Source organism: Callionymus lyra, chromosome 11 (genome assembly GCF_982586985.1).
Source record: "Callionymus lyra chromosome 11, fCalLyr1.hap1.1, whole genome shotgun sequence".
Lineage (NCBI taxonomy): Eukaryota > Metazoa > Chordata > Actinopteri > Syngnathiformes > Callionymidae > Callionymus > Callionymus lyra.
In genome coordinates this window covers 22259283-22277899 of record NC_141828.1, presented here as the reverse complement: position 1 = coordinate 22277899, position 18617 = coordinate 22259283, and the positions used below count along the sequence as shown (strand labels likewise).

The following is an 18617-nucleotide window of genomic DNA, read 5'->3' as shown; positions in this document are numbered from 1 at the left end:
TAAAAAAGCAAGTTTCATAAAAGCAAGAACAAGAACAAAGTTCAAATAAAAAGGAACAATACAAGAATAAAGCAATATTTACGCGACAAAAAAGATTAAAAACTACTTTTAAACGTTACATGATGTATTAATAACGCATTTGTCCGTTTTAAATTGACACTGCAGATTATCATTAGATCATCATTCTATTGTATTGTATTTAATGAATCTATTTTTATTCCATTCATATTATTTCATTGTATATTCTGTAATGCCGCCACAACAAATTCCAGTGTTGTGTTTACAATGCTGGTAATACAGTGTTTTGATTCTGATTCTGACAGGTCATCCCTTGAAGGTTAGACATTATGCCCATTTGTTTGGCTGAATTTAAGGTTATCCAGAAAGTTTTAAAGTAGGTTTGAGGTCAGATTACATTGTAACGTTTGACTGCAGAGAATTCTTTCACCTCAGAGACACATTTAATTAAACATGACTCAGGGGAAATCACCCTGCTGCGTCTCCGGGTACTGCTCAGTCAGGGAACACCGTAGTATCTCCGAACACTGATCTGGAGCCACAACCCGGGAATCGCAGGATTTTGGATTCCGGGTGGAAATTAAGTGTCTTTATTTGGAACAGTTTCAATGGGAGTTTAATTTTGTTACTCTTTTGGTGATTTTACAACATGTTTAAAAGTTGCCTGACCAAGAGTGGACCTGTAGTGTCATGAGGAACATCATCAAACCGGAACACTTTCAAATCATTTCTGTTGGACCATATGGTGCCTGGATGAGGAGGGAGGAAGTCGCCCGACACATATCATGGCCCACTGCTTTGGCTGGAAAGAGATGACAAATGGAGGAGGGCACCCCAACAGTGGACACCATTCTGGGGGTTCCAACATCCCTACACGCTATTTGCTGAAGACACAAAATGACCAGAGATGTCGGTCGTCCTCACCAATGGGAAGATTGATTCTCATCAACCCTCCTGACGACGGTGAGTTTAGTCTAAACTGTCTCTTTAACTTTACATCCTTTTTTTAAAGCTTCTTTAAACACTGTGAACAAGCAAACATGATGACAACAAATGTTAGTTTGTTTTGTTGTTTGGCGAGTTGTGTAATTTAGGTTTTTATCTTAAAAGCAAACAGTATTTAAACACTTTTACTGTCTTGGTTTATATTTAAACATTTACTTGTGTATTCTTGGTAAAATGTGTTTGTTCATGTGTCCTCCAGCCAGTGTTTTAGTGTGTTCACAATTAAAAAAAAAAATTTAAACAAGGTTTTTCAAACATTTTTCAATAATATTAATTATATTAATATTATAGGTAAACTAATATAAACCCAACTCTCCTGACTCACTCACATGTTTCAAATGTTGAAGTCTTCCTCTCCAACATGCAGTAAGTCTCTCATCATGAAGTTTTGAACTTATTACTTTATAAAGTTCTCTCCTGTCTGAAATCTCAACAAACAAGAGGTTAAGAGAGCTGAGTCAATTATGACGTTATAATGGCTTCACTCCTCCTTCAGCCAGCTGTAATGCGATGATTCGATTTGTTCATACAATGAGCCCCTTGGAGGTGGAGACTTCCAGGATTGATGTCATGCAGTGCCAAACCTCAATGTTTGACCAATCACAGCAAAGTGGGTGTGGTTATGGTAAACAAGATTTAATTTCCAGAAAAACTAAGTCTTTACAAAGTTTTTTAACAATAAGTAAGTAAGTTAGTAATACCACAAATACAAAAAAAAAACTAAAAATAGTCCCATATCTCCACCGTACCTGGGAATAAAGCAGGGAACAAAAGGAAACAACAGGAACCATCACAGAAAAATGTTAGATCTGGCACAAAGGTACCATTAGTAGCCTGGAAGAAATGGTAAAGGAAAGAACAGGAAGTGAGAGAACAAAATAAAACCAAAATAAAAGAAAACGTAATAGCCATAAACGTTCGAAATCCTAATTTGAAGACATTCAATATGTTTAAAATGCAAAATAAGTCTAATAAAAAAGAAGATGGATGGAGGGGTGGTAATAAAAAAATGTTTGAGTCTGGACCATGTTTCTTGCAGATGGAGACGACAGTGAAGACCTTCTCACCATAACAGTGGATAAAACTCCAGATGGACGACTGGGTTTCAGCGTCCGAGGCGGTTCCGAACACGGACTCGGTATATTTGTCAGCAAGGTGAAGCTCGACTGCCCTGCAGGTAAGTGTGTGTCGCTGTGAGAACACGGATTGTGCGTCTGAACTTTGTGTGTAGCGCAGGCTGGCCTGACTGTAGGAGATAAGCTGGTGGAGGTGAACGGGGTCAACCTGGAGAGCATCACCATGAGCAGCGCTGTGAAGGTCCTGACGGGGAACAACAGGCTGAGGATGGTGGTGCGACGGATGGGCAAGATCCCTGGCATCCGCTTCTTCAAAGAGAAGACCACATGGTGAGACCCCCGTCACCAGGTCCGGACAGGATGTGTGAACGTCAAGGTCGTGCAGGGTGGACCTGATCCACAGGCGGATGGTGGTGGAGGAGAACGGACACACGCCATCGGAGATCGGCTCGGACAGCGCCCTCCGCAGGATCGTCCATCTGTTCGCCACGTCCGACGACTACTGTCTGGGCTTCAACATCCGAGGAGGCAAAGAGTTCGGCCTCGGAATTTACGTTTCCAAGTACGACTCTAGTTCAGAGGGATAATAGTTTTAAGAATATGAATTCAAATAGAACATTCTTGATCCCGTTATTTTATTATTTCATTCAATGTTCTTTGAAATGAGCATTTTGACTGTGTGCAGTCTATGAGCTCTTGGAAAGATAACAAATATATTCAAATAAAACGTGTTCTGAATCACAAAATTCAAAGTCAATTTTAAATATAACAAGCAATAAACATTTTAAAATGTAAATATCTTAAATAAAATGAATTATATTTAAATTAATCTTTGTATTGATGCACTTGTCGCTATCCTTTATGTTGTATAGTATAGTTGCCAGTAAAAACTAACATTTCCTCATTACAAAAAAAAGGCCTAATATTCAACAACTTACATCAGTCAAACCCTTGCTGGAGCCGAGGTCTGAAGGTTCCATACTAAGTGATGATTTATTTCTAACCATTGGTACTTAAATAACCACCTTAAAACCACCATAACTGGTAAAATTAGATTAAATTGTAATTCTTTTGAAGTTCAACTTCATAGCAGAACTATCTAAGAAACAAACCTTTACCTTACCAGGCCACAAAGAAAGAAAAAACAATTTTATATACATTTTATAATATGTTCTATTGATAATTACTGCCTGTAAGTTTTATTTGGAAAAAACACCAGATTTTCCCTAAACTACCATCAGTTAGCTGTGTCTCTTGAATAGTGAAAATGAGTTAAAAAAAAATATTTAGAGGCAAAACTTCTGTCAAAAATCTTCACCCCATATAAATAATGACAAAACACAATCGCACAAAGGTCTCTAAAAACTAGGAGACACACACAATCAAATAAACATAGATGCAAACACATCTTGTTGTTACCGGTCCAGAGCTCTTACTGATTCAGCGTTATGTTGAGATGTTTTTTTTTTCTTAATTGTAGTTTTTTTTGCAGGTTATCCTATTTTATTTTGACTTTTTCAAATCTAAACATCACTCTGTGAATATAATTCTGACATTTAACCGGTCTGCGCTACAGACCACTTTACTAACTGTTACGATTCAGTAAGACAATAAAATGACAAGATTGGTAAATACTGTATATTCACACCTCACATAATGTCATAGTAATAATTAAAACAAAATGTGTGAAAAGATCACACCAAACATTTCCATCATGCCTGTGGTGTGTGTTTGTGGTGCATCTCCAGGTTGGACCCGGGGGGTCTGGCAGAGCAGCACGGTATCAAAATGGGAGACCAGATTCTCGCAGCCAACGGGCTGAGCTTTGATGACATCACACACAGCAGTGCAGTGGAGGTGCTGAGGAGCCACACACACGTCAAGCTTACCATCAGGGTGAGCTGTGTCTGTTAGCATCTTGTTGTGCTGCAAATAGATGGGCACCATGAGAGGGGTTACTTAAGTTCAAATCCAGGTTTCATTGAAATGTCCCCTGTTGTCTTCAAAGTTGATAAAGTCATTTTTGGTCACAATTTTAGGCCTTAAAGTCCTCATGTACGCAGGCGTGCAGGCCTGTGTGTTTTGACCAGTGTCGTGTCAAGATAAAGGGTTGTGTGATGAATGGGCCTCTGTGTTCTACAGTGTGTTCTACAGTGTGTTTGTAAAGTGTGTTAATGCTCTCTTAGCTTCTCTGCCATGGCTGTGCGCTCGTTTTACTCGCAGTGATCTCGGGTGTCGTGTGTGAAAAACGTCCAGCTTTCATTATTCAGAGGCGGTCGAGGGTCGGGTTAAAATCGACACGGAGCCAAAAATATACGTCTTTCTTCAATCCTCAAGGTCATCGGGCGTTGATCCTTGAAGTGCCTTCAAGTGGATGAACCGACTGTATAGATGAATAGACTGTTAGAAGTCGTGTGTAGTAAACCGGTCCAAATGAACATTTATTTCTCATAAATTATTTATTTTAATATTCCAAAGATCATATTTTATGAATATTATTTTGATCCTTAAATCTTCCGAGGGATGTGTCGATCCATGTGGAGAGAATAATCTACTACTGTGTGTTAAACGCTACTGCAGCTGTGCATATAAAATAAATGTTGTGTTGAGTAAAATTATAAAGAATATAGTTGTAAGAAGCAGCTTGATAAAGGTCTGAGTTATTATAATCAATTATCATATATAATTATATATATATCATATATATATATATATATATATATATATATATATATATATATAATCAGTTATAATTATCAATTCATTTTTTTTAAAGTTGTAACTTCATTTATATTATTTTAATATGCTCTTTATTTAACTTTTAAAAACGTTGAATTTGATTATTTTGGTGCAGTTTTAATGTTAGCCAGGAGATGTCAGTGTCTAAGAATGTGAATCAACATTTTCCTAAAGAGGTCTAATTCATTCTGGTTCATGATAATGATTCAATACTTAATATTGTCATGATGACTTGTTTGTACGCAGGAGGCGGGAAGATACCCGGCTTACAACGAGATGGTGGCGGAATATGGCTGGATGGACAGATGTATGTACAACCTTGTTGTTTGTTACAAACTTCACAGTGCCTTGAAAAAATATTCCTCCCCTTTTTTTTCAATTGTCTCACCTTAGAACTACAAACTTATATGTATTCTATTGAGATTTTCTGTGATAGATCAACACAATGTATCATACAATTGTAAAGTGAAGCGAAAATTATATAATATATATAATATATTATTACAAAAGGTAATCGTATAAAAATCTGTATTTGCCTCCGGAAATGAAATTGAGATGGACGTTACAGACGAGCAGTATGGAGGTATTTTGATGATTTAAAGTGTCTTTTTGGAGGAAGATGAAGACGACACATTACAAATGCACATCACTATTTTTTTGCAAAATATTTTGAAACGCAATTACAATTTCAGTTCCACTTTTCAATTATTCAAGAACAATAACCCACAACTTTTCTTGTTTGCATTTGAGATACAACCTTTCATAATTACCTACAAAACAATTTCACACTAAATTTGTCGTAAATCTTCCTTCTGAACTGGAAGACTTCTGAAAAAAAAAGCTTAAAAGCTTAGAGGTTCAGGAACACAACTTGAGCTGACATCTGGTTCTTTCTTTATCTCCGATTAATTGACAAGATGTCTGACTGATGGGTTCATGCTCTGTCTCCCAAATGTTAAGAGGATTATATGTAGGTCAAGCAAGTTCTGAATATAAAGTTCAACTAATGTGTTGATTTAAGTGAGTCTTAAAATAGATATTGTACTTCTATTGTACTCATCAGTATGTGTCTGTTTGTACAAAACTCTCCTTTAATTGAAATATTTACATTAGAAAATGTGCTTAAGCCCCGCCCACTAAAACACGTTCTGGAAATTCAATCTTGTTTACCCTAACCACACCCACTCTCCTATGATCACTCAAACATCAAGGTTTGTTATCAATCCTCCACCTCCAAGGGACTCGTTGTATAAACAAAGCGGGGCGTTAATACAGCTGGCTGGAGGAGGAGTGAAGACATTATTACGTCATAATGGACTCCGCTCCCGTAACCTCTCGTTTGCCCAGATTTCCGACTGTCAAATACTGTATGTCTTCATTGTTCATTTGTAGCTTTGTGTTTTTCTCTCAACAGTGGCTAACGGAGGTCCAGCGTCATCCTCCCGTGGTTCTGATTCCTACTCCTCCGCCTCGTCCAGGTCTTATGGGACGCCCCTCAGCTCCGTCAGTGGCCTCTCACAGATCTCCTCACCTCCTGTCTTCAGCTCAGAGATGATGGACGACCACAGCAGTCGACAAACGGCCGACTCCGCTGTTCAGACCGAGCCTTTAAAGTACCCAAAACCCACTACGCCACACATCACATCCTCCACGGACAGAGTTTTTAAGTCAGAAACTGGTCGATCTTTCGGCGCCACTCTGCTGCTGAAAGACACCGTCATACGTGGAAAAGGCGAGGGGCCAAGGAAGTCCGGCAGAGCGACGGGATTTGGACAAACTTGTCCGGATGTAGTGAGAGATTCACCCGAGACTTCTGCTCTGAGTGGACCGAGGAAGCCAATCAAAAGATCTCGGAGTCACATCACCGCGTCAGGTGAGTGGACAAGTGAGTTTGAGCTTTGGAAAATCTAGATTGTGTCATGACATTAAAGGTGGAGGAGGTATTTTAGAATAGTGGTGTTGGAAAATACAGATATGGCGATTGCTTGCCATATTTATTCAAAATACTGTATTGATATTCAACAGCACTTTTTTCTTTTGCTTTCAAATGATATTTCATTTTTTAACCATAGTTTTTCTTTTTTAGAGTTTTAAGTTAATAATTGTGTTTAAAATAAAATAAAAAATCAATATATTCACATTGTTTGTTAATTCATGTGTAGCAATAACCTTCCTGTCACTAGATGGCAGCAGTCATTACGTCCTCCAAAGCTAAATTTACTATTAAATCCCACAAGATTTCGGAGAACGCTAAGGACAAGAGGATACAGTCGACTCCAGCTTTTAAAGCTGATGTTTGGGCTTTTTTTATTTTCAAAACAATTGAAAGCAGTAACGACTTCATCAAGAGTCATGTGGTCTGTAAATCCTGCAACACCAGAGTCAAGTACTCGACAATACTACAAATATAGCCTTGTTACTACAGCATCACAATATATTTTATCGTTGTACCTGTATCATGATATGTATCGTATCACCAGATTCTTGTCAATACACAGCCCTGCTCTAGAATGTTTCTAAAAACTTATTTCGAAAGTCAAAGTACCTGTTGTTGATGTTTCGCAACTATAATGAAAAAAACTGCTTACTGTATTTATAACCCCTTTTTTTAAACTCCATATTACATTTTTATCAATATAATTTTAAAGCTTTTTAAGCAGCTCAATCTCATTATGAATTAGCACAATTGGACAGCAGGTGGCAGTTGTGTCTCAGAATTTCCTCTCGCAACATAGTACTGACATAATGTTGTATGACTTAATTATGGTGATTTAATTATAACTATCCTCTAGACAAGCATTTGATTGTAATCTGATTATGTCTTATTTTGATTATTGTCATTTAGGACAATTTTAATGTCTACAATATGATGATAATGATCCATTTCGCAACAAATGCTAAATTCAAGGTTTATGATAGTTTGTGGGTTGGTAGTCTACATCCTCTAGAAGAGATCTCATTCATTAATTATTGATTTATAGCGTCATCTTTGAGGATGACATACTGTATCTGAGTCAGAGCCTAAAATATGTATTTTTCACCATTAGTTTCTCTTTAATTTTACATTAACATGTTGTGATATTTTCTGGGATAGTAGTTTACATCCTCTAGAAGAGATCAATGGCAGTCAATGATTGTAACTCATGGTGTATAAATCACATCTTAAACTTCAAATTTTTAATTATCTGAAACATGTTAATAAGTTTAAAATCAATCAATAACAACAATCAATATGATATGGCACAAAATAAGGATCCAACGTTTATTATCATGTAAAAAAGTAAAGCTACGTATTGAATTGGTAAATATAAGAATGATAAATTCAATTTTATTTAACCTTTCATATTTTTCGTGAATGTAATATTTGTATATGTATAATGTAATATAAATAATATAGTTCTGCATAATTATAAAGTTATACAAAAAAAGAAAATCAGATCCTAGCAACTCAACAATAAGAGAATTATAGTGTGACATTTTCTTTTATCAGGCAGAAACCTTGGCAGAACCAGACTCAAATGATGTGACTGTCACAGTTAAATTCTTCACACTTCTGTGGAGAAACAGCAGGATGTACGTTAGGATCATTGCTATTGTGGCTCAAATTTTTCACGAAACATGTACTTAAAAGCAGCTACTCAGAAGCTGTACTTTGTTCAAAAGTTCTTTGTAACCTCTGGAGGTTTGTTTGTTGTGCAAAAAGCTCTCCGTCATGATGAATCAGCCTCTTCTTACTTGTTGTACTGTGAGGACACAGAACTTCCATCAAGCGGTTACGAACCTTCTGGTTTGATTCATCCGTTCAAACGTGGAGGGAGCTCAGAGGTTGATGGGACTTGTGTTATGAAAGCTGAATCACTGGGCTGTAAGTTCAGGTCGTGTTCTGGCTGCTGTCACCGCCATTCATCAGGATTACAGTGTTTCTTCTCCGCCTGGCAGCTTTACAGTGGCCGACACTGCAGCTGAGAAATGGAGCGTCAGTATTCATAGAGGAGAGAGTGTATCACCGAGCAAGTCCGCGGCTATTGAATGTTTTCAGCTGGAACTCTAGCAGGTTGTTGGTGTTAAACCTTGAGAACCAAATCAGTCATGTTTCTTTTCTCTTGAGGAATTCTTTTGAGTAAATAGGAGCTTGTTTGTAAATATATATTTTGGGCCAGGAGGCGTCACAAAGCTAATGCTTTATGCCAGTGATGTGAGGTTCATGGTTGGTGAGGCACTGACTCCTTTAGTGTCAGTTTTATAAACCCAAAAGGTAAACTTATTCAATTGGCTACTAGTTTTTTCATATCTCAACAGCATTCTTCACACAAACATGCACACACACACACAAACACACACACGCATGGTCTTGGGTGAAACTATGATGTCAGCGTTGTATTTGTTTAAAAATGTTGCAACAAAAAGACAGACCCGTCTTTTGTTGCTTCCGATTGGTTATTATGTCGTGGGGCACTCTGTTATTGGCTCGATTTAAGGACTAAAGTTTATTAACATGAAAAGACATATTTTGAGTATTAAATGGGTCAATATAAGTGTGAGAAAAACAAAGAATATTTTATTTAAGACCATAGTGTAGACTTTTTTATACGATTGAATTTAAAACCGTTTCTGGTCTTACATTTTATCTGCAGATAAAGTCCAGGTGCGTGTCCTTCGCCACACAAACCTCTGTTACTTTGTTGTAAAATCCATCTTATTTCCTTTAGTTTTAAAAGTCTCTCCACCTCAATGGAGATGTGACATAGTTAGTGGAGGAACATTAGTGTGTGCCGCAAACTTTGCCTTTTCACTTCGGTTGTATTTCCGATCGGCGAAACTAAATCAGACCCTTGCACAATGAACATTATATTTGCGACATCCAGAGATACGGTAACCGGCGCGGGTCAATTGCATGTATCAACGCGGTTTGTGATGGATTGCGCATTGAGAGGTGAGGCACTGCCTCACGTCCCTGCTACATGTCAAGTGCGTCAATTTGAGCCATCCTCACACCACACTTAACATTTATCTCGCTTATATTTACCCGTTCAATACTCTATATTTACTTTGTTCATGATAATACGTTGGTCCTTTTTGTATAAATCTAGCCAATCACAGAAGGAGCCGCGCTATATCAACCAATCACAAGGAACATAAGGCGGGTCTATCTTTTTAATAAAGGACCAATACACACAACACAGAGACATTAAGTCATCGCAACTTAACATTTTAACACAACAGCACCGACAGTGTACTGTGCTCAAGCTACCGTCGTTTGAGTTTCTCCAAACATCAGCTCACTTAATTGAGACTTCTTGCTTAACTTTGCGGTAATTTACCCCAAACGTCATTCAGAAGTAGGAAATTAACTTCTGGCTTTCAAATTAAGAGCATTTCATCGACTTCATCTTTCTTGTAACTCTTAATTTACTTTTTAAAATGCAAGTTTGTTATTCATTTATTTATTTGTGTTATTAATAATGGTTTGGTCTTTTTTGATATCTATTGATTGTTTAAAACTAATTTACGTTTTTACCATGTCTATAGGTTTCTGATCATTTATAATGTCAAGTTTAAGATGCAAAATATTCAAATATCATAATATTTCAATAGAGAACTTTAGAGAAATTGATCCAATAAAATATTTAGAAGTTTTGATCAATGACAGCCTCAGATCTCTTCTAGAAGATATAGACTATTACACAACTTGTACAATTTCAATGTAGACTTTTGAAGAAATTAATTATTTATTATTATTATTATTATTATTATTAATTATTTATATTTATATATATATATATATTTAATTACTTTGGTCATAAGGCACTGTCAAAGTGTCACTGTTGACAGGTTTATAGTATAGCTGGCATGGAGGTGAGGAAATCGGTCTTATTAATCATTTAAATCATGACATCGATGAAATAGTCAGTCTTTCTTCCACAGAGGAGAAGACGAACAAGAGACATCAGCAGAAAAAGGACAAAGAAAGTGGCCTGAAGCGTTCCAAGACATTTGTAAACCAACTGTTTCGGAAAGAACATAAAGAGAAGAGCCGCTCTAAGTCTCCGTCACGCCATGATGACAGAGGTAAGAGATGTTTCCTCAGTAGAGTCAACTCTTGAAGGTGAGGTAGATGTTCCTCAGAACTTTGAAGCTGCATTTTAAAAGTGATGTCCATTTTCTACTCACCCTCATGTTGATTAAGGGTTAGGATAATTTTCAGAGTGATCTGTTCTTTTTAGAGTTATAGACATGTTTGTTCATTTTTATGTAGCGACTGGAGCTCAGTTGTCTTCATCAAAATTACAATTTTGGGTGGACTATCCCTTTAACATGGACATGAATCTTGTTTTTTTTGTTTTCTCAGTAAGGAGGAGTCGTTCGTTCCAGCTCTTGTCATCACCCAAAGAGTCTCGCACAGGGTTGAAAGAGCCTCACTCAGACACCCTGAGGCATGTGGAGGACATGTCCAGGAAGTTTCTGGGCCCGGACGAGGTTTCTGCTGTGATGAGACACTGCCAACGAGTCAGTAATGGTTCCCATCCTGTGATCTCTGGTTAACTTCTCACATCAACTGTTGGAGATTCATTCATTCCTGTACCTTTGATACACTCATTTCATCACCACTAACAATTCGTCATTTCTTACTTTTTACAGTTTTTGTGTGAGAATATACTTGAGGATTTAGTGCGCCCCCTTCTGGCCATCTTTGATCGGCCTGAAAAACTTCTACTTTTGAGAGAAATAAGGTGAGATCTCTTTCAATAGCCGTAACCAACAGATCAAACTGGACTTGAGTCTGTTTCTGCAGAATGTTGGTTCCTGCATCACAACTGAGTCGTTTCGACAGCCTGGTGATGCCCTTCGAACTGGAGGCTTACGCCGCTCTCAAGAGTCGCTCCAGTGAGTTCATAGATTTATCTCTTGTCCTTTGTTTAGTCAGCTGACTCTCTTCATACATACTAGCATGTCAAACAAAATACAAATGAAAGAAAAGAGATTCATTTCTGGGCTGTAAGAACAAATGGACACATTTTAGTTGTTACAATTAGAAAGAACCAGCAGAGTTTCCAGTTCTCTGTTTTATATTTTATGTCCCATCCAAACTTACACAAGCAGTTAATAAGAAGTAGGAGAACAGATATTAAAAGGCTTTATCACTCAAGGCTGTAGACTGGGTTCAATTCTTAGGTAAAGACATAGACAAGACACAAAAAAATGAAAATTGAACAGAAACTATTTCCTTCAACTGAAAAAATCTCTAAACTTAGGAAAAGTATGTTACAACATGATCTGGAGCTTATAATCCATGTGTTTGTGTCTTCTCGTTTGGACTATTGTAACAGTTTATTTTCGTGTCTAAACAAGAAGGAGCTGTCTCGCCTGCAGTAAATACAAAACTCTGACCTGCTCTAGTAGAAGAACTCACATTTATCCGATCCTTAGGACTATGCACTAGCTGCCAGTTTCTTTCAGGATCAACTTCTGGTTCTTACTTTCAGATCTATTCATGGTCAGACTCCTCCTTTCATCAGTGATCTGATCCAGCCTTACACCCCAGCTAAGGCTCTGAGGTCTGTGGATCAGAATCTACTGATGACCAGAGGAGAGAAATCCTTCCAGGCAGTTGCTCTTAAGCTTTGGAACGATCTTCCTCTCTCTCTGTGTTTGATGGATCTACTGACTCCTTCAAGAAACATCTTAACACATTTTTATTCGTGCAGGCTTTTCCCTGATTTTCTGGGACTCCTGTGTTTGTCTCTATGTTATCTTGGCCTTTTTAAGCAAATATTTTAACTGTGTATTGCTTTTGATTGTTCAAGCTCTTTGTGACCCTGCTCTGAGAAAGGTGCTTTACAAATAATTACTTACATTACTTACTTAGGAATAAAAAGTCTTCCTCCTTTGTTTCTCATGGAAGAATTAATAAAATGAAACTTTATATATGTGGTTAAAGATGTAATAATATGCATCAAAAACGAAAGTTGGTCGACATAAAAATGTATGGGTGGAAGAATGTTTTTGATTTTGTGACGCTCTCGAAAATATTTGTCCGTTGGAATTCTCTTTGAATGATGTGAATATGACATTTTAAAGTATGTTTTTCGTGGTTTATACATTTATTGATATATTTTCATGTACCTCCCCTTCAGTTAGTTCACCAGCCTTACGCTCTCCTCGTAGTGGAACACCTCGGCGTCACCTTATAACCCCTATTCCAGGTAAGTTCACTTTTCAACACATTTTAACTCTGACGGTACAATAGAGGAGGCAGGATATTGTTGAGATGGGAATTAAACCAAAGAACAGGAGAAAAGATGAAGAAGCTTTCATATGGGAAGATTACGATTATGCAGAGATAAAAAAATATGAAAACACTTTGTTAATCTGGAGATTAAATCTTGTTTACCATAACCACACCTACTCTGCGTGTCATCAATCTCGTCGCCAGTCTCCACCTCCAAGGGACTTGTTGTATAAACAAAGCGCGGTGTAATTACAGCTGACTGGAGGAGGAGTGAAGCTATTATTATGTCATAATGGCCTCCGCTCTCGTAACCTCTCATTCGCCGAGATTCCAGCCGGGGGAGAACTTTATAAAGTAACAAGTTCAAAACATGGTCATGATGAGAGACTTACTGCATCCTGGAGAGGAATAACATATTTCGGTAAAGTTGTACTCTGAGCTCAGGTCTGACCTACAATGTCTCCAGACTACAGCGGGGGTTTCCACCTGCATCTGGCCCAGGACAGCACCAGAGAGCTTCAGCTGATGGAAAGATTGGAGCGGCTACAAGTGAGCAGACATCAGCAGAGTCCTGCATCTCAGATCTTGGTTCCATTGCTGGACGTACCAGTGGACAGCTACACGTCCTCCTCCCCCGCTCGCTCCATCAGCCCTTCACCCAGCCTTCTCGTCCCTGAATCTCCCATCAGGGGACTCCAACTCCGTCGCTCTCGGTCCAGGAGACAGAACGGAGGGGGCGAAGACGGAGTGGATGATGTCCATGAACGAGGGAGGTCACCTGTGAGAAGAAGAGCCAGAAGTCCAGACGGGCTTAGAAGGAAGGAGGTCTCCACCGAGGTGAGGGTTCCTTCTCAGCAGAGAGCACCTCTGGATGAGCCCCCAGAAGAGAGGAGGAGCCTTCAGGAGGTGAACGGACAATTACTGGGTCAGTCCACGAGGAGGGCATCTCTGCCAGCGGAGGAGTTTGACATCACAACTCTGACCATCTCCAAAACCAAACCATCTCTGGGTGAGTGTTTGGTGTTCCGTGTCTCACCTGAGCGGAAGCATTTCTTACCTGCTCAACAAGACTCCGTCTCTGCTCAGGGATCAGTATTTCGGGGGGTTCAGAGTCCCGAGTTCAGCCCATGATAAAGATCGAGAAGGTTTTCCCTGGTGGAGCTGCATCGACAAACGACGCTCTGAAGGTGAGTCCAATAGTGTAATAAATGATGTTATAAAAATGGAAATATTGAATTGAAATGAATTATTTTAAAAACAACCAGAGTTTTAAAAATATACATTTTTTTTAAGGCACATACCATAAAAAAATAATAATGGTAAGATAAAAAATAAAATAAACGAGTAAAATAAATAAAGTTAATCATCAGATATTTATGCACAACCATAGATCTTTTTTTTTAAATTAATTTTATATACAGTAAATATTTTAAGATTTTCAATAGGGGCTGATAAAAGGGTAATTCATCAGATATATTAGGCTGAGAGAATTTTAAATATCTAACCATGTCTTATCTAAATCTCTGGCAAACCAAACATTTTCGACCTCAACTGAGCAGCCCAATAGTACCACTGGATGTTTGGTAACCGTAAACATTATAGTGTAGGTATAATAAAAATAGTCCAACTCTAGGCTTTATTTTTTCTTCCGAAGAAATCTAAGTATTAACTTTGAGTTTGGGAAAACTTCGGCGGGGGAGACAAAGGAACATTCTGGAATATATATATAAATGTAAATTCTAGCAGAATTGTATGGTTTTTCTCTTACTTTGAGTTTGCGAAATCACATTTTCAGAAGATTCACATAAAAAAAAAACATTCTCAACACATTCTCAGTTCTCCTGAAGGAAGGAGAGGTTGAAAATGACTAGAAGAAAGAGGACATAAGTCAAGTGTCATCTCAAGTATCTAACCTCTTCCATGATTGATGAGGAACATGACAGTTAGCGTGCTAATGTGTCAGCTGCAGTACATTATCAGTCAATTATCTTAGCCTGCTTAAGATAATGAGCACAACAGAGAAACTCTTCTTCATGACGTCCTTGAACCAGTTTCAACTATAATTTATAATCCAGAACCAGTTCCAACACATATGAGTTAACTTTATTCTGTTTTTCAATAGTGATGTAAAGTAAAGGACATTTTTCAAACCGCTAAACGTGACTCAAATAGTTAACTATCATTCCATCCATCCATATTAGCTAAAAAGAGGTCGCGGGGTCAGCAACAAGAGAAAAGAGGTCCAAAGACAGAGTCTCGATCATGTCCTGTGTCTACCTCAAGTTTTCTTCCAAGGTTTACCTGCCGAAATACCCCTCAAGGATCAGGTCCAGGAGTTACATCCTAAAACAAGTTCCTGGTGTCTTTCCATGTGAAGGATTAGCGGCTCTACTTTGAGACTCTCCTGAATGACTGACCTCACTTCATCTCTAATAGAGAGACTCTTGTATCCATGATTTTGTTCCCTGGGTCAGAGTTGATGACCATAGATGAGAGCATGAATATATAATCATCTCTCCGAGGTGAAATTTTGGGCTGATCTAGTTAAAACAAATGAATCTGATCCAAGAAGAGAATGAAGGGATCCACTGGAAGAGGTTCCTGGAGAGAGAAGTCTGGACATCTTTTATTCGGTTGCTGCCTCCATGATCACCTTTCTTAGTGACAGAAGATGATGAAGGTGTTCCCAGCATTCAATGCTGCCCTCTTCTGGTGGTTTCTTTGTAGCATAAAGCATTTTTTGTTTTGTTTTTAAAGATCCACAACTTGTGATCCAGACCACAACTTAGTAGAGTGTCTTCATGTGAGCATTTATTATTTGTCCTCCAGAGAACGACCAACAACATAGGTCTGTATTCCTGAAGATTCAGAGAATCATCTCTCATATCATCTACACAACGATATTAAACTAAGACAACCACATGGTATTTTTTACATCTCTATTAACAAAGAAAATACTTGGTTTTAGGCCTTTATTTCAATCTTGATATGCAAGGCATTCTGGGATACCACCCACTACCAGAGGAGGTACCAAGATTCTCGAAACTGAGGAAGCTACGGCTCTCACTGTCGTTCCTCATTCCTCAACTTTTGAGTGTTGGGAATTTGGGACAACCCTCGCTCTAACGTATATTTTGATCTTGAGAAAGGAGTTTGAGGAAAAAGTAGATAAATGGAACGCAGCCTTAGCTTAGGAGTGATTCCAGAACACAATCGGAGAACTCTGGAATGGACAGAAACTTCCATCTTAGAGAGGAGGTGTGGTTGACCCCTGTTGTTAGGTACGAGTCATCATTTCCAAAGCTGTGATTGGTTGAAGCTACATACAATACTTTTGTTGATAATAGGCAAAGGATAGACCCTCAAATCGATGAAGTTTATCATAGAATCTAACATGTAAATTATATTTCACAGGAAAAAAATCTGATAAATGAATAGTAATAAATACTATTAAAATACATTTTTAATGTTTGTCCAAGGTATTGTGGCGTTGGGTTGGAGAACAAACATGATTCCTGCAAGATCTAATCTGTAGCATTTCATTTATTCAGCATCAGTGTTTTTGGGATATATTTTAAGACCACATCAGGAAGATTGTTTTGTTTTATAATTTGGTTACTTGGAGCAACTATTTGCACTTTACGCATACAGCCCCGGGTTGAACACATCTGTGTGGTCGAACATCTGCAGGTTTGTAATCTTAAAACAATTTATGAACAAACGGATAGTGCCAGATAAAGTAAGTAATTTGTATTCATATGGGGATCAGTTCTAGGTGAATGTGGAAAGAGAGTATTCATTTTAAATGTTTTAGAAGGTGGAGAAGGTGACAAAAACACAACAATAGGTTAAGAGCAGGCAGTTTAAACAGTTCAAACAACAACAAAAACAGAACAGAAATCACCTGAAAATAAGAAAAAAAAGTTCAACAGTCTTTAAAAATGAATTCAGTTCATAACATGTTATGGATATTCAATTTTGACTTTAATCTCTACTATTCTTTCTTCCGATTTACCTACTTTAATATGTACTGGAGCAAGTATCATCCACCTGAAACCACCATATTAAACAAATAAAATACTGCCATCTAGTGGTAGGAGGGTCAGCACTTTCAAGCAATGCCTGTGCATAATTCAAAATGTATATATCTTTAAACTTAAATGTTCTGAGTTTAGTTTTTATCGCTTGTTGCCTACTTAAAGTGATAGTTCTCCCAAAATTCAAATTACATTTTCTACTCACCCTCATGTGGACTAAGGGTTGGGATTATTTTCAGAGTAATCTGTCCCTTTACAGACGCACTTTACGACCTCAGCATGAACCTTGACAGGAGGAATTGCAATACACAACAACAATTCAATACAAGATGGACGTTACAGACGAGCAGTATGGAGGTATTTGGATGTTTTTAAGTGTCTTTTTGGACGAAGATGAAGACGAAGACAACTGAGCTCCAGTCGCTACATTAAAATGAACAAACTGCCTTGTCTATAACTCTAAACATTAACAAATTAATCTGAAAATAATCCCAACCCTTAGTCGACATGAGGGTGAGTAGAAGAATTTTGAGTGAACTATCGCTTTAAAATGATTCTGTGGGTCTTGTTTGACACGTGTTGGAAAACACGAGCCACTGACCTCATCGTAGCTGCCAACAGATGCTCGACCTCCTTGACAGAGAAATACCTTTTCCTGCCATGACTAAGAAGGAAAGGGAGGACAACAATGGACTGTGACTTCCTGTGTTTTCAACCTTAACTGATTTCAGTGCACGACAGGCAGGTGCATCCTCTGTAGAACCATGAGGAGGTTCGGGGGAAAACCAGCATTCAAAACTCTAAAAATATTTCATTGACTTCTAATGAAAAAATAAAAACTGTCGATGAAAGAGTTTGTGTCCACAGGCTGGTTATGAGCTTCTCTGTGTGGACGGCGAGAGCCTGGAGGGGGTCACGCACCAGCACGCCGTGGACGTGATCCGCAGATCCTTCAGCAACAAGGACCAGAACCCCATGGTGTTTGTGGTCAAAGTCCCGAAGGTCCAGCCTGGCTCAAATGTCCAATGGAGGTCTTCGGTCTAACAAGTTTTATACGAAGTATTTATTGCAACTTTTCTACAAAATCTGTGAAACACTTCTATAATGTTAATAAAAACTGGTTCTGAGAAGAGTGGACTTTGATATTGGAGCGACCCCGCCGGAGCGGGATTACCACCGGACCACGGCGGCGGATTTCTAGATCCAGACCCAGATTAGAGCCGTGCGTTATTTCAAAAGCGATAGTGTGGATTTAGAGGATGTTTGGCTGCGATTATTACAAATTGCTGCTCACTGCTATAGTCCTGGGTTCATCTGCCACTTTGGAGGCTTAATCACATCACGCTGGGACGTGAGATTACTGAGCCGAGCGCCAGACAATCTGCTGCTTCAATTTACATTTGGACGGTTTCGGAGACAAGGGTACTCTCATACACCAAATGTGCCATTCATAGTAGCACATAAACACAGCCATATCATTATGACCACTTTCCTAGAGCAACGATTTTGTAG

The 18617-nt window shown here is 38.3% G+C and overlaps 1 protein-coding gene across 1 annotated transcript; it reads left to right on the top strand.

Annotated features, from left to right (window-relative positions):
• Window positions 1-830: 830 nt before the first annotated feature.
• Window positions 831-18165, top strand: LOC148069623 (PDZ domain-containing protein 7-like). Its single transcript, XM_087803296.1, has 16 exons — window positions 831-981; window positions 2063-2200; window positions 2255-2429; window positions 2485-2661; window positions 3848-3995; window positions 5085-5145; window positions 6253-6586; window positions 6635-6711; window positions 10764-10907; window positions 11188-11345; window positions 11478-11569; window positions 11632-11723; window positions 12974-13042; window positions 13535-14077; window positions 14155-14255; window positions 17973-18165. Exons 1-16 carry the CDS (start codon window positions 831-833, stop codon window positions 18147-18149), a joined length of 2637 nt encoding a protein of 878 aa, XP_087659422.1. The 3' UTR covers window positions 18150-18165.
• The last annotated feature ends 452 nt before the right edge of the window (window positions 18166-18617 follow it).